General features: G+C 35.1%; 1 protein-coding gene across 1 annotated transcript in view; it reads right to left on the bottom strand.

Annotated features, from left to right (window-relative positions):
- The window catches only part of LOC150093896 (uncharacterized), a 142,963-nt gene that overhangs the window by 104,486 nt on the left and 21,254 nt on the right, over nucleotides 1-17,223 (bottom strand). Inside the window, exon 3 of the mRNA XM_090412864.1 lies at nucleotides 12,987-13,158. Within this exon, the coding sequence (XP_090268990.1) occupies nucleotides 12,987-13,158 (172 nt within the window). The remainder of the gene's footprint in view (nucleotides 1-12,986; nucleotides 13,159-17,223) is intronic.

Below are 17,223 nucleotides of genomic sequence, written 5' to 3'. Positions count from 1 at the left end.
AATAAACAAAATGCCTTTAGCATCCCAAAACACTGATGCCATGACCTTGTCTTCTTTGGCGCAGAACAACTGGCTTCTGTCCACTGTTTTGACTGCTGTTTGGATTCTAGTGTGTAATGGTGAATCCAAGTCTCATCCATAGTAACAAATTGATCCACAAAATCAGTTTTATTCTTGTTAAAACGCTCCAAGCACTGTTCAGAGATTTTCATACAAGTGCATTTTTGATCTGCGTGGCACCCATCTTGCACAAAATTTTTTCATTTGCAATTCCTCATGCAAAATATATTCTACACGTTCTTTTGAAATGGTTATAGTCTCAGCAATTTCATGCACTTTGACTTGCCGGTCATCCAATACCATATTGTGCACTGATCAATGATTTCTGGTGTTGCTACACTTTTTGGACATCCTTCATGTGGATCATCTCATCAAGGCTGGTACAGCCAAGTTTAAACTCGGCAGCCCATTTCTTAATTGTCAAAAACGAAGGAGAAGAGTTCATATTGCCAAAACACCTTTGTGGGAAGGTGTATAAAACAAACTACTTGATAGTATGGGGGACAACATGGTTTTGTGAAGGGTAGCTCATGCCTCAGTAACTTGCTCACGTTTTATAACACAGTGACGGCTGAACTGGATAGGGGTAGTGGGTTTACAGTGATACTACTGGACCTTGCCAAGGCCTTTGAAAGGATACCACATGGAACCCTAATCAGTAAACTGGAGCAGATGGGGATGGATATAGGTTTGGTGAGATGGATAAGAGGGTGGTTGAAGGAGAGATACCAGAGAGTGGTTTATTCAGGAGTGGAGTCAAAAAGACATCTTGTGGCTAGTGGTGTGCCACAAGGATCTGTTCTTGGACCACTGCTTTTCAATTTGTTCATCAATGATATTGGAAAGGATTTGAGAGGAAGTGTTCACTTGTTTGCTGATGATGCAAAGTTGGGTAGAGCAATTGTGAGTGCACAAGATGTCAAAATTTTACAGGATGATTTGGATAGTTTGGAGGACTGGGTTAGGAAAAATGGATGTCAGTTTAATGTGGCAAAGTGTAAGGTTATGCACTTTGGGGTAAAAAGAATAGCAGCAGTATATCACATTGGTGGAACCGTACTCCAGGAGATTGATGAGGCCAGGGATTTGGGAGTGCTGGTGGATAGGGAGTTGAAGTTTAGGGGGCACATTGCAAAAGTGACTAAAACAGCTCACCAAATCACTTGGGTTCTGAAAAATACTTTAACATGCAGAGACAAACAAGTTGTTGTTCCTCTGTATCGAGCCTTGATAAGACCCCATCTGGACTTCTGTGCCCAGTTATGAGCACCAGGGTTTCTTCGTGATGGGGAGGAAGTGGAGAGGGTCCAGAGACGAGTGACCAAGATGATAGCAGGTCTGTGGAATGAACCTTATGAGAATAGGTTGAAGATTTGTGGGTTGCAGAAATTGGACGATAGGCGAAGGAGGGGTGATATGATTGAGAAATTCAAATTACTGAAGGGTTTTTATAAGATTGATCCAGAAGATATTTTTGAAAATATGACTGGTGGTGGGAGGACTAGGGGCCATGCATGGAAGCTGGGCAAGAGCATGGTTGACAAGGGTGTTAGAGCTAGGTTTTTTACTTGGAGAGTGGTGAATGAGTGGAATAAGCTTCCAGAGTCTGTTGTGGGTGCTACGACCGTGAATGAGTTCAAGGCAAGATATGACAGATACTGTGTGAATGTTGAATAGTTGTTCCAGACATGATGTTAGGGCCTCCCTCGATGAGTCTGTCGACTCCTTGGAGTTTCCCGGAACAATAATAATAATAAACTTTTATGAACTTCGAATGAATTTCTTTTGGTATTAAACCTTCTTTTACAAAGAATTTTATAACTGCCCGATACTCAATTTTATCCATTTCAAGGAATACAGACAACACTTTTGCTTCAGACAGCTGTATAAAACAAACTACTTGATAGAATGATGCAATGGATGCAATTTCATGCACTTTGACTTGCTGGTCATCCAATACCATATCGTGCACTGATCAATGATTTCTGGTGCTGTTACACTTTTTGGACATCCTTCATGTGGATCATCTCTTCAAGGCTGGTACAGCCAAGTTTAAACTAGGCAGACCATTTCTTAATTGTCAAAAACGAAGGAGAAGAGTGCCCATAAACTTTTATGAACTTCAAATGAATTTCTTTTGGCGTTAAACCTTCTTTTACAAAGAATTTTATAACTGGATGCTTATGACAGGTGTACCAACTTAGGGAAAAAAAAAATCTTACCGATAGTGTTGCCATTTATGGTTGAGGCCGAGAACTTTTCAGACCACCCATGTATTTATTTATATATTATTTTATTTAAATATTAAAAAAAAAAAAATAGATTAAATGACTGTGAGCCGAGAGACAAAAATAGAAATACCATGTTAATTAAATAGTCTTCTTAGAAGACTTCTTCAGGTGCATAACAAGAGGGAACTCCCACAAACATAGCAAAAGATAAAAAAAAATCTATATATATTAAAGAATTAATGTATTAATATTTCAAGCTGTTCTGTGTATCTCTTCATTGCTGGGCATGCACATGCATTCAAGATCTCATGAACACCAAAGTTGGATAGCAGCGCAACGACAATCTGAGAGATTATAACTGAGGTTAGTGTTGAGATGTACTGGAATGAGGATGATTTCTTTAGATTCTACAATTTTTCTTTCCAGTTCATCATAGCATAGAAAGATATTTATTTCAGGTTGTTATGTTTTTCCTTGGGTGTACTGAAAGAAACGGAGTTTAAATAGAGGACTGAAAGAAGTCCGAGTGTTATATTTTTTAAGAACTGATATATGGTAGGGATACGTAGCCTTTTTCATTATTTCTATCTTTAATATGGCAAGGAGGTGGATTAAATAGTAGCTTACTAACTGTTTGTTTAGAAGAACCATTTTGCTGAAAGGTTGTAAGAAGAAATTTAAGTTCTTTGTTAATATCTTCTTCTTCACAAAGGAGAGAGCAAGCACATTTACCTAGCGTAGAAATAATGGTAAGTTTTGGAGGCGAATAGTGATGGGACTGTGCATGGAGATATCTATTGGTATGAGTTGGTTTCCTGTAAACAGAGATTTTTAATTTCTCAGATAAACGAGTGAGTTTGTCATCCAGGAACAGAAGAGAGTCATCAATCTCTAATTCTGCAGTAAACTGGATTTTCGGGTGTTGACTATTGAGGTGGTCTAGGAAATTCTTTAAAGACTCAGGTCTGTGACTCCAGATTAGGAAGATATCATTGATATATCTTTTCTACAATCTTGGTGTGGCAAGTATTTTGTTCTCAAAGAGTTCCATGAATAAGTTATCTGGGGGGGGGAGGGGGTTGCAGTACCATTAATCTGTTTATAGATTATTGTCTGTCCTTGGTCAGCGAGGCATTTTTCACAGGCATAATGATAAGAATATGTGCCTGCAAAGAAAAGGAAGGTAAATAAAGACCTTGTCATAATAGTTTTCTCAGATTTATGGTAGTGTGAGGAAGCCACTTTTATTTAGGTTAAGGGAATGTTTTAGAGTTGTGATAGATTTTCAAAACAACTCTGTCACATTACATGTTCACTCAGACATCAATAAAACATTCAGAACACACCAACAAATGGAGCAGTATGACTACTGTGAAAATAAACATTTTGTGCACATGATTAGTCATGTTCAAGTTCCAAGTAAGACATAAAAGTGAGGATTTTTTAAGTTGCATAATATGAAAACATGCCTATACAGTGATGCAGAGAAGAATTTGAAAATTTGCATTTGAATAAAAAAAAAAAAAAAATTAGGATCTGTAAATTGATCATTATCATCAAATTTCTGATATGTACCCTTAGGGGTGTACAGGACACTTTGACAGTACTACACAAAAAAGTTACACCATTGCTAAATTGAAATCAGAAATTTTCCTCCAAATTAATCTGTTATCAGTCAGGGCTCCAACATCATCAAATCTGATATTTCTGTCTTTTAAGACACTTTTTACTATATCAATCCACTTTCATTTTAGTCTTCCTCTGGGTCTTTTTCCTGCTAATCAGCAAAGAACATTTGTTTTGATAATCTTTCTCTCCCATTGTGTCTAAGTGACCATACCACCTAGTTCTACTAACACATTCTCAGATGCTAACAATGATAAGTTCTTTCCTATTATTCACATTTTTAATGCGATAATGCCAATCTGTTCACTCCACTAATCTTTCTCAGAACTGTCATATCTTAGGTCTCCAGTCTTTGATTAAGTGTTTTATTTCTAACCCAGTTCTCAGATCAACAAGGTAAAATTGGTTTGAACACTGTTTGTATATAGCTTTTTTTGTTTTTGTATATAGCTAATTTAGTGTTTTGGCTAATTTCTTTCTTGTTCTATATAAATTAATTCAGCTGACTTCCTACCACACCAACTTTGCTTATGCTGTTGTCTATTTCCATATTTAATTTACCATGTTCACTAAAAATTGTGCCAAAATAGCTGAAATGTTTTACTTGTTCTACAGTTTCACCATTCAGGATACAGTTGATGTTTTCAATGTTTTTGCCTATTTTCATTATCTTTTTCTTTTTATCGCTAATTTTCATACCAATTTATTACAACAATAATTCAAGTTACTGATGGAATCTTGCATACTTGTACTGGATTGAAGTGTAACATCATCTGCATAAATTAAAGAGCTAAGATTAACATCATCAATTTTTGACATCAGATTTAATATCACTTTCCTTCATAATGTGATCCATATAGATAATGAATAACAGTGGCGACAATGTGCACCTGTCACACACCTGATTTAACATCAAACCATCTTACTGTACCTTCTTCAATTCTAACTGCTGAATTACAATGCAAACAAAGACTATGTATTGTTCGGCATAATATTCTATTTACACCATATAACGGTAGTGTTTTGAAGAACTTTCCTCTTGGAATCTTGTCACATGCCTTTTCCAGATCTACAAAAGTTAAATACAAATCCTTGTTATATTCCAAAGATTTCTCAGCAATTTGTCTTAAAGTGAAAATCTGATCCTGACAATCTCTATTTGGCCTAAATAGTTTGTGCTTCCCTTCCAAATTTTTTTTAGTCATTTCTGATGTATACTTGCATGTCTTACCAGAAACACTCAGTAGGGAAATATCTCTGTAATTCTCATATTTAGTTTTATTTCCCTTTTTTATACAGATCAGTACTATGAGAGCTCTGTTCCAATAATCCAGAATTCGACCCTCTGACTAGGCCTTCTGAATTATGCAATGCAGCAATTGTTAAACTTCTTCTTATTATTGCTTCCTTCCTCTTTTACCTTGCAGTGGCAAGGATTTTTTTCTATATTTAATCACTACTGTACCAAGGATAAGGTGATTAGCCCTATGCCTCCTGCAAAACTTCTATACCTCCATATTTTGTGAGTGGATTTAGCACTTGTGTAAAATTTGTGATTTGTAACTGTGTTTTTCCTTAGAAAATTAATGTTTTATAGTATATTTGAGTAGATTTTCATGTTTTTAGAGTATTTAGTGTTTTTATCACATATTTTTATTGTGATATTGTAATCTTAAATACAGCTATAAAATGGCACCAAAAACGTAAAAGAAACAATGTTAACAAGAACAGAGAAGTAGTGAACAAGAAGGTTTTCTCCACTATTAACAATCCTGAAAATAATTTAACCTCTGAAATTTGTAGGTTAAACAGATTATTAGACAGATGATGAGGGAATTACAGAAAGTTGAATGTCATTTAGAGGAACATGGAGAATAAAAATATTCAACAGCAAAATGGAAAACAGCAAAGGCACAGAATTAGATAAGTTAGTGCATAATAACAAAAATTGGATAAGTAAAGTTGATTGTAAACAGAAGGATGTTATTTGGTATGGTGACTATCATAAAACATGCCATTGAAAAGCAGGTTATAACGTCAAGTTTTTTTAGAGCAAAAATTAAAAATATAGCACAAGTAACTGAAAAACAGAAAAAAGCAAAAGAAGTTGTAATTCTGGTAGGTACTAATGACTTAACTAGTGATAAATTCAGTATGAGAAAGGATATGAAAAGGCTGTTGGAGGAAGCAAGAACAAGTAAAATTGTTAGTATATTATCTAGATATGATAGAAATGATAATAAATTTAGTTTAATCCTTTATCCAAGTGTGAGCAAACAAAGTTTGCGCCTGAAAGTATCTTCAGGACTGGGGTAAGGTGGTACAACATTTTATGATAGAAATGAATTATGAAAAAGGACTATGATGGCAAATGATTTGATGCATAAGCCATGTAGAAAGAATGGATGTGAGTTTTTGGATGTGTGACATGAGTCTGAAGAAAGAATGGATTTGTATAAGAGGGACGGCCTACACTTGAATGCATTTGGCATCAGGAGTCTTAAGAAGTTATTAATATGAGACCTAACACAGAGGGTCAGGGAAACTAAATTATGATGGGAGGAATTGTGAGAATCTGTGTATAAGAGTGGCAATGTTAGGTAACTGTGTTAATGATGGGAATAGTTATCATTATGGAATGATTATGAAGAGAGAATGATTCTGTGTTCATCTGGTTTGGACCTATCAAACATGTCTAACGAACTCCGCATAAATAAGGAACTAGATAAGAACAGAGATCTGCGACTTGTCGAGCTGTGTCATGCAGACCACAGACAAGTGTATGCAAAAGAGCATGCAGGTAATTTATTATGTCTGTACACGAATGCTAGGCATATCAGAAACAAAGGAGTAGAGTTTGTTGCCTTGGACAATATGTTGGTACCTCAAATTGTAGGCATAAGTGAGACCTGGCTATCAGAAGCAGACATACTAACTGGTATTGAGTGCAAAAGCTTTGATATTTTTAGAAAGGATAGGAGAGGAAGAGATTTGCTGCTAATGAGATCAAATAACTTGAATCTAGTTAGAGTTCAGACCTATGACTACAATACTAGGAACAGTTTTTCATGTGGCAGTGAGTTTGAAGACATTTGGTGTGAGGTGAAGTTTAACAAGATCAATTACATAGTGGGGTGTTGTTAGAGACCTGGTGGATCAGTTGCTGGTGACAAAGAAATGCATCACCAAATAAAGATAAGTGTGAAAGAGCAATCATAATGGGAACTTTAATTATCCAAACAGTGATTGGGTAGCTGTGAAATCACATGAGGAGAATGAAACTGAATTTACTCAGCTGTTGCAAGACTATTTTCTCAACCAGCATGTGACAGAAGGAACTTGAGATCAAAGAGTGTTAGATTTGATTATGGTGTATAGGGTGTTTTAGTTGAAGATGTGTAACTATTCTGCCTCTGGTTGGTGACAGTGATCATGCAGTACTGACTTGGAAAGTGGCTAAGTTTATGAATGTTCCATTCAGGAAAGGTTACATGGTGAACTACAAAGCAGGAGATTATGACCACCAGATGACTATATTGGGTTCCTGTGTCATATCAGTTGTTTGATGGGAAGGATATCGATGTGTGGGGAGTATTCAAAAACGAATTAAATGATGCAATATTAGGATGTGTCCCTAGAATTCAAAGAATAAATAGAACTAGAGTGAAATGGATGTGTAATCTAATTAAGCAAGAGATTTGTAGGGAAAAAAATGATGTGGAAAGAATACCGTGCGCATAAGGATGATGTCAATTATAATAATTACAAGCAGCAGGCCAGAAGTCACAAGTCTTGTACAGAAAGCTAAGTTTGAGCATGAAAAGAAACTGGCTCTGTAACTTAAAGACTACTCAAAAGAATTCTATTGTTTGCTGCAAGTAAAAGAAATAACAAATTTGATGGCATGCAGGTGACTGATGCAAAAGAGACTGTTTAACTAATGGGTAGTCATTTTGCTAAAAGTTATTAAATTGGTATGTGCAACATTGAACTTACCACTACCTCTTCACTATATAAAGCTTATATGTATAGGAGGAAGTACTAGAGTTGTTGCACAAACAGAATAAGAATTCTGTATAGAAACTGATAGGATATCAGCATGAATGCTAAAAGAGTTCAGCTGAACTGACTATTCCTTTGACTAGGCTATATAATTTTAGTCTCAGAACAGAGAATTCCACAAAAGTGGAAAGAATGTAAGGTAATTCTTATTGCACAAGGGTGATGCAAAGACTGATGTATCGAACTGTCAACTAATCAGTATCTCAGGAGTGGTGGCGAAGATTTTGGAAAAGTTGGTTAGGGTTCACATTCAGAAATGGTAAGACAGAGAATCTACTTTTGTAATGAACAGCATGGGTTTATTAATGGAAGGTCATGCTTGAGAAACTTCCCCACATTCTATAAATTCTATAATAATGTTACCATTGAGCTGGCCAAAGAAACTGGATACACCATACTTTTGGGTTTGCTAAGGCTTTTCACAGAATACAGCATGGAAGACTGTTGCATAAATTGGAGAATATTGGATTGGATTACAAACTATTGGCATTGATAAGAGGATGGCTAATGGAGAGATATCAAAAAGTTGTATATGGGGGTGTAAATCTTCAAGTTAACCAGTGGCATGCCTCAAGGATCAGTTCCTGGACCATTTCTATTCAATCTGTACATTAGTGTCATTGGGAAGCATGCAGCATATGGCTATTTGCAGATGATGCAAATATAGGTAGGAGAATCAAGAGTGCTGCTCATATATAGTACTTGAAAAATGATTTGAATAGGCTGAAATTGTGAATATGTGAAAATAGCTGTCAGTTCAATGATAATAAATGTCAGGTCAGGTCATGCACTTTGGTGTGATTAGATATCCAATTTTGTATTAAATTGGTGGTCCATTTCAGTAAAATTATGGAGACTACAACCGTGTTAAGAATAATTACTTTAATTTCCAGACGTTTTGACCTTCAAATTACGTCATCATCTGGAGTACACACACACACACACACACAAAGACAAGCTATATTACATTTCAAACAGTATGCTCAAGCGACTCACCCCAACTCAACATCACCAGAGTTCAAGATCGGTACTATCAACATAAGAAGCTGAATGGCAAAGAAATGGAGCTAGCTCAGGAATTGGATAAATACCAGATCGACATAATAGGGGTGACTGAAACAAAAAGGGCAAAAACTGGTGAGATTTTTCTGAGCAATAAATACAAGATGTTATATTCAGGCAATGACAATCAAGGAAAAGAAAGAGTAGCTATAGTATTCAACACTAAATACGAGGCTAATCTTCTTGAATGGCAAGCAGTCTCAAGTAGAGTAATGTGGGCAAATATCAGAATGGGGAACTGGACAATGAGACTTATTTGCCTATGTCCCACAGAAGGTTCTACTAAGGTAGAAGTGGAGGAATTTTTTGAGAGAGAAAACAACTGAAATAATGAAAAAGGAAAAGGTGGTCCTTGTTGGAGATCTAAATAACAGAGTTGGAAATGATTGTCAGACAAACAAAAATATTTGGGGAAAATTTAGAGAAAAGGGCAAAGCTAATAATAATGGCAAACAATTGTTGGATTTCTCCTCGAGATATGGACTGGTTATTACTAACACAATGTTCCAACATAAAAATGTGCACAAATTCACATGGAGAGAAGAGGCAAGGAATAAGAAAAGTCTCATTGACTATGTCATTGTTGATAGTGATGTTTTCTCCCTGGTGCAGGACACCAGAGTGTACAAAAGATTTGAAATTGGAAGTGATCACCATTTAGTCTTGAGCAGGATAAAATTGAATTTCATATTGAAAACAAGAACATGTAAGAAAGTTTTAAAGAGAATACAAGTTGAGCAGCTCTCAGATGTGAACTGTAGACTAAAATACACAAATATTATTCAAGAAAAAAAATGAAAGAGTTTGAGAACAGGAACCAAACCGTGGAGATTCAATGGCAAGCCCAGAAGAAAACACTGATTGATTCAGCCAGAGAGATATGTGGTGAAGTTGTCTGCAAGGATAGAAATATCAGAACCATGGTGCACACAGGAAGTTAAAGAGGCAGTGAAGGAAAAGAAGCAAGCATATCAAAAGTTTCTGGCAAATAAGTCAGCTTGTGCTCTTAGAGAATACAGAGACAAATGTAAGAAAGCAAAAGACTGTGTAAAACTGGTAAACAAAAGTCATGGAAAAGACTTTGATAAGAACATAGAAAATAAATATCAAGAAGGTGGCAAGATATTCTGGAGGTTGTTCAAGAAGCTCAGAAATGGAAAGAGTGCTCTAAAAGGAATTAGAGATGATAAAGGTGACATGAAAACAGGAGAAAGAGTTATCCTTGAAGTATGGAGTAATTACTTCGAAAAACTGCTAAATGAAACAAGCAGTGATGACAGCACAGTGGTAAAAAAACACTGACCAGGCATGCAGTCAGGAACACATATCCATACTTGAAGTAGAAAAAGCCATCAAAGGCTTGAAATGTGGAAAGGCAGCAGGAGTAGATGATATTCGACCAGAAATGCTCAAGTATGGGGGTATAAAAGTCTTACAGTGGCTGCGCTGCATAGTTCAGAAGGTCTGGACAGATGAACAAATTCCAGAAGATTGGAGTAGAGCTCTCATAGTACCTATATATAAAAAGGGAAATAAAACTGAATGTGAGAATTACAGAGGTATTTCATTACTAAGTGTTCCTGATAAGATATATGCAAGTATACGTGAGAAAGAAGCAGTTGAGAAGGATTGTGGAAGAGAAACTTGGTGAAGAACAAGCAGGATTCAGGTCAAATAGGCTGCCAAGATCAGATTTTCATTTTATGACAGATAGTTGAGAAATCATGTGAATATAACAAAGATCTGTATTTAAGTTTTGTAGATCTGGAAAAGGCATATGACAAGGTGCCAAGAGCGAAGCTATTCAAAACACTACAGTTATATGGTGTTAATGGGACATTATATCAAGCAGTACTTAGTCTTTATTTGAGTTGTAAGTCAGCAGTTAGAATTGAAACAGGTACAGAAAGATGGTTTGATGTTAAATCAGGTGTGTGACAAGGGTGCACATTGTCTCCACTGTTATTCATTATCTATATGGAATCACGTTATGAAGGAAGGTGGTATTCAACCTGATATCAAAATTGGAGATGCTAATCTCGGCTCTTTGCTTTATGCAGATGATGTTATACTTCTAAATAAATCCACTACAAGTCTGCAAGATTACCTGACTAAATTGAATAACTGTTGTAATAGATATGGTATGAAGGTCAGTATTGAAAAGACAAAGACAATGAAAATGAAAAGACAATGATTACACTGGAGTATACCAGTGTAATCATTGCACTGGTATACTCCAGGGTGGGCAAGCAGAGGAAGTGGATCTTTCGATCAGTTAAATAAGTTCTTTAATTTTGTAGTGCATTAAAAGGTTGTTATTTCTGTAGTATTCTGTTTATTTTGTCTGATATCCCTTTAATGTATAGAAGGGTTACAGTACAGTTTTATTGTTAGTTTATTTTTATTTTTAAGTGGAGTCTTGTGAAAAATTTTGTTTGATAGTAGTGTTACAGTAGCCATTTTTCAGGTTGGTATTGCTAACTTTTATTTCATGTTTAAGTGCTTGTTCACTAAAGCAAATCTTAACGGCCCTGTTTTTTAGTGTGCTAATGATACTTAGTTTTTATGTTGGGTGGTAGTAAGAGTTTACATGTATATATTAGCCAGTATATGTAGGCTTACAGTAAACGATGAAGGAAAGACTGCCAAAGAAAGATGTGTGTTCTGACTTGACTTTCAACTTCAGTTGTGAATTATATGTGGGTAGACCATCATTGAGATGGATGGATAGTGTTTGTAGAGTGACTGATCTTCAGGGAGCCGAAGCCTCCAGAAAAGCATACTTCAGGACTACATGGTGAGGACTGGTGTGGCACATCACCAAGAATCGGCATCTGTGAATGCCCAATGAACAGACGATGATGATGTTAAGGCAAGTGATGTGAGATCATCAGCCTCTATGTATGAGTTGCCTAGTTGTGAAGTTACTTCACATGCAAACTTTGTTTGCTTACACTTGGAGAAAGGATTAAACCAAGAATATAATTTCTTGGCATCTTTAATTTATAGTATAACCAAGTGGAAAAACTTTCAACAAGTCACTACCTGAATATGATGACAGCCTATACTAGTATTTAGTAGGATTTCACCTGTTTTAGTCTTTATTTCAGTGATGCCAATTATTTCCATGGGTTCTTTTCCAGTTCTTCAGCCAGTTCAATTTTCTTTCCATTGATAGTCCTTATGTTCATGGTTCCTATCTTCACTTCTGACACTCCCACTCTCAACATCTAGAAGTTGAGTGGGAGTTTGTTCCATTATCTGACTTTTCACTTTTTATCCTGATATAAACAGCAAGGTCGTGATTACCCAGGTGACACCACAGATGGCATGAAATCTCACCATGTTATAGCATGGTGTTTATTTCTGTTTTAAGCCAATAGAGAGTATAATTTTGTCAGTTAAGTCCCAAATTGCCCATCCTTATTCATTCAGGACCCAGTGGATGGAAGGAAATAGACATTAGGTTAGAAGCCTCAGTTCTCTGCATTCCTTAAAGGCAATGTGGAGGTCTCCTCCCAGTTATTTGGCTTTGACCATAAGTGCCCCCTTTGTAAATTTAATTTAGTTTAATATATTCTTCATAATTATGCTTCCTCCATAGTAAACTACTTCCAACTGTGTTTAATTGACAACATGATACTAACAAAACCATTAGTAATAACCAGCACAACAAGAAGTTATACAGCAAAAATACAGGTACACAAGTTTTTTTAATCTCTTTTAATAAGATTTACCAGAAATGGATAAAAATATTTTCCAGATTTCAAACCTTAATACAAATACAAATTCTTTAGGAGCTCCTCACATTTTTTGTCTTGATATATGAATTCAGGATTGTAGGCAGCATTTTAGAATATATTAACTAATAACATTTGTGTTAATATTATCCATTTAAACAAAACTTAAGCTTTTATCATTAAATAGAACTTTACAGTCACTTACACTGATCATTTGTCTGTAGAGTGATGTTATAAGCAGATGATGATAGCAATAGTTGTTCAGGTTTTGTACAAGCAAAAGGTTCTACGTTAACAGAAAATGCTGCATCATCTTGACTTTGGTGTTGAAAGGGAAATCTGGATGTCCAGTTGGAAAAGTTGTAACTTCCACAGACATGTTTATAAAAGAAATTTAAAAACAAACTTGATTAAATAAAACTTAGTGGCAACAGATAATGATAATGTATTAAATTAATGGCAATATAATTTCATGAAACCAAGAAAACAGCTATAAACTTTCTGGACATAAATATATTATTATTATTAAGAGAGACCTCCAGGGAGTCAGGGACTCATCGAGGGAAGCACACTACACACACCAATTATCATTTTCACATACAAAGGGAACTATTTTCTACAAATCAGTACAAATTATGGCGTATGCAAACGATATCGATATTATAGAAAAGACATGAAAAGCAATGGAAGAAACTTTCAACAGGTTAGAAAAGGCAGCAAAGAAGATGAATTGCAGATTAACCATGAAGAAACAAAGTATATGCCAGTAGCTAGAAAAATCTGTGATAATAATCCTTCTCAAATTGAAATTGGTTCATATAAATTTGAAATGTACATAGTTTTATATACTTGGGATCAGAAGTTAACTGTAAAAGTGATATCAGTACTGAGATTCAGAGATGTATTCTTTCCAAAAATAGATGCTTCTGTGGATTTAAGAAACATCTAAAGTCACATTTGATCTCGAGAAAAACAAAGAAAATGATGTACAAAGTACTTGTAAGACCAGTGTGTTAACTTATGCCTCTGAAAATTGGGTATTATCAATGGCAGATGAAAGATTGCTAGGTCTATTTAAAAGAAGAGTTCTTAGATATATTTTTGGAGTAGTACAAGAAAATGGTGTGTGGAGGAAAAAATATAACAATGAATTATACAGATTATTTAATGAGCCAGACAATAATATGTACATAAATAAAAATAAATAGATTAAGTTGGGCTGGACACATTAGATGCATGGATATTAATAGAATAGTTAAGAAGATGTTTAATGCTAAGCCGGAAGGAACAAGAAAAATTGGAAGAACTAAATTAAAATGGGAAGATGGAGTGATGCAAGATAACTCCGCCTCCTAGTCCTATTCCATTCATTATCTAACTAATAAAATATTTACTGAAACACCTCCTCGACATAGGAAATATGGTTTACCGATTAAAAAAAAGTGAATTTTGATTTGGCTGTACATTATGATGTTGTGGGAAATGATAAACATGCTATTAAAGTAGCCACTGAGTGCAATGACATTTAGGAAACCAATTCAGGATACATCTGAAAGAGAAAGAATTACGGATATATTGTAAACTTTTTTTATTGTTGCTGCTTCATGCACCTCAGTGACACTCATTGAGGTCGTCCTGAATGAGTGATTCTAAGTTGGTGTGCCTTAGGCGAAAATCTGACGCGTATATTTCGAAGCTTAATTGTCTTCATGAAACCATACTCTGAAATCTGGATCCGTAACCAAAATTTAGGAGCTTGTGTTCGTTACTTCTGTTTTTTCATCAACCAATTTTGTAAAAAGACACATGGTTGATCGAGTGAGACATCCCGCAATAAGAAATTCTACTCAATATTTGTTTTAGCACAATTTTCCTCTCCGATGACAAAATTACAAATCAAAGGTACTATCATCTTAGAATGCCAAAACAGCATGGAACAATGAAAGTGCGGTTTCAGAAATCAAGTCGAAATTTAATCCCATGAAGCGAAGCCAGCATCAACGATTCCCTTGATTGGAAAGACCTGGGTCGGAATCACAACTAAGATCTAAATAATCTTTATTTTCAATATTAAAAATTCTCATTCCAGGTGCACCTGGTGATCCAATAAAACAAGTAAAGTAGACAGAAGAACACCATTTAAGAGAAAAGTACTGTCTCAGAGCGTTAATTTTCTGGCCTGTAGATCTTCCATACAACAACGGCAATATCTACTGAAAAACATTTAATATTACTTGGAAACATCTAAAATTCCTACATAAACATCAGCGTCCATCGATGTGCATGACCATTTATCTCCTAGCTAAACACTATCATAAAAACCCATACTACACAGCATTTGAAACAATAACTTGTATAATAGGGGCATAGTACCGTACTATGAAAACCCTCAATCCAGATTTGAAAGTTAAGTTTAGTCATTGAATATTTTAAGTGGGCTAACAGAACTCTCCAAGATCTTAAGACTTGTGTAAATAATTAAGACATCCCTAGTTTTAAAATAAAATATAATGATATATGCGTCCTTTTGTTCTCCAGAGCATAGGATTATTTAATCCTTATCTCATTCAAGGTACTAGCATATTTGAATAAACCCACTAATCAACCATTTAGTGATAATTTAATAACTTTTTTTTTCTCATTAGGACAGCATGGGTCAATAAAGATCCCTATCTTTATTAACAGGACTCATTAACGCATGTATAGGATCACATTCTACCCTCGAACTCCATGCAAGATGGCGGTAGGATTTCTTTTCTTTTTTTTTTTTTTTTTTGTTAGGTCCAGAGATACAACCTTCATAAACAGTGTTTCCATTATTTGACACCGCCCTGTACATGAACGATATGTAGGGGAGAGATGGGGAACAAAAAGAAAATCTATATATTTTTTTTTTTTCATGACTGTCGTATTCACAAATAAAAAAAATACAAGAGAATATCTTCTTGTCTTGGAAATAAACAACATCGATAAAAGAAAGAAATCTGTCACTAAACTTAATAACTGACATTTTGAGGCATACTGGGAAATAAAGAAAATAGCTTGGTGTAAAAACAACATTAAAAAAAAAAGTAACAGACATTTGGTTGTGCTCTTCTGTAGTTCTTTATTGACATCGCCGAGTATCTCTCACAAGACTAACAAATGGGGACGGAAAGTTTTGTGTTACACTATCACCTTGCACCTGGCAAAAAAAAGAAGCATCACTTGTAAATGAAAGGCATCTACAGTGTTTGTTAGACACCCAACAGGAAGTAGGTGGGACCATCGGTGTTGTCTTTTAGCTGACAAGCAATAAAGAGAATATTCGTTTTAAAAGTACTCCTCCACTAAATGAACACTCCAAGCAATTAGCGTTACTGGCCTTTGTTCATTGCGGTTTAATGATATGCACAAATTATAAGGAAAAGTTTGCACATAACGATGTAGGAAGTCATTTATTAAAACACTAGCAATTAAATAGCGAAGGAAATGCTCTTCTAAACAAGAAAATTATCCTAGTTAAATAATAAGAATTTTTCAAATTAAAGAATAAGGAGGGTTCGAGTTATCAGAGATTTCTAGAAAATTCTTGTTTTGTTTTGTTTTGTTTGCGATTATAGATATCAGAATCAAACATTTACAATTATTTTCACTTGAGATGGAAATAAACCAATAAAAAAAAAACAGTTGGAATCAAGATTAGAATTAAATGTAAATATATATACGTGTAAAAGAATAAAAAAAACTTTTAATTAAGATATCAGTTTACCAAACAAAATAAGTCTCAAGTGGAAGACGCAAATCGCATTATAGTACAAAATGGCGGATGTGCAATTGCATCGTATGTTGTTACGTTTTTTTAATGTTCTGATGTACTGAACAAAGATCTAATAGTGCTTATTTACCATATTTATTCACTAATTCATTTAATTTTTATATTGTTTATAGGTACATAGTACGTAAGCAGCATTAAAAAACCTAAATGGACACATTTACAATCAAAAGAACGAAGCGTGATCCTTGCTTTCAAAAACAGATTTAGAGAAGCCACTGCCATCAAGGAGGAGAGGAATTTTATCGATTGAAGTTATTTATTATTATTATTATTATTATTATTATTATTATTACGGGCAACTCCAGGGAGTCATTAGACTCATCGAGGGAGGGCCCAAATCATTTTCATCACAACTATTCGACATTCATACAGTATCTATCATACCTCGCCTTAAACTCATTCACTGTCACAGCAGCCACCACAGACTCAGGGAGCGCATTCCACTCATTCACTACTCTAAAAGTAAAGAACCCAGCTCTAACACCTTTACTAACCACACTTTTGCCCAGTTTCCATGGATGTCCCCTAGTCCTCCCACAACCAGCCCTGTTCTCAAAAATATCTTCTGAATTAATTTTATAGAAACCCTTCAGTAATTTGAATGTCTCAATCATATCTCCCCTCC

Source organism: Typopeltis vanoorti, chromosome 23 (genome assembly GCF_054136105.1).
Source record: "Typopeltis vanoorti isolate ZY-2024b chromosome 23, IOZ_Tvanoo_1.0, whole genome shotgun sequence".
Lineage (NCBI taxonomy): Eukaryota > Metazoa > Arthropoda > Arachnida > Uropygi > Thelyphonidae > Typopeltis > Typopeltis vanoorti.
This window is presented reverse-complemented; position numbering and strand designations above follow the sequence as displayed.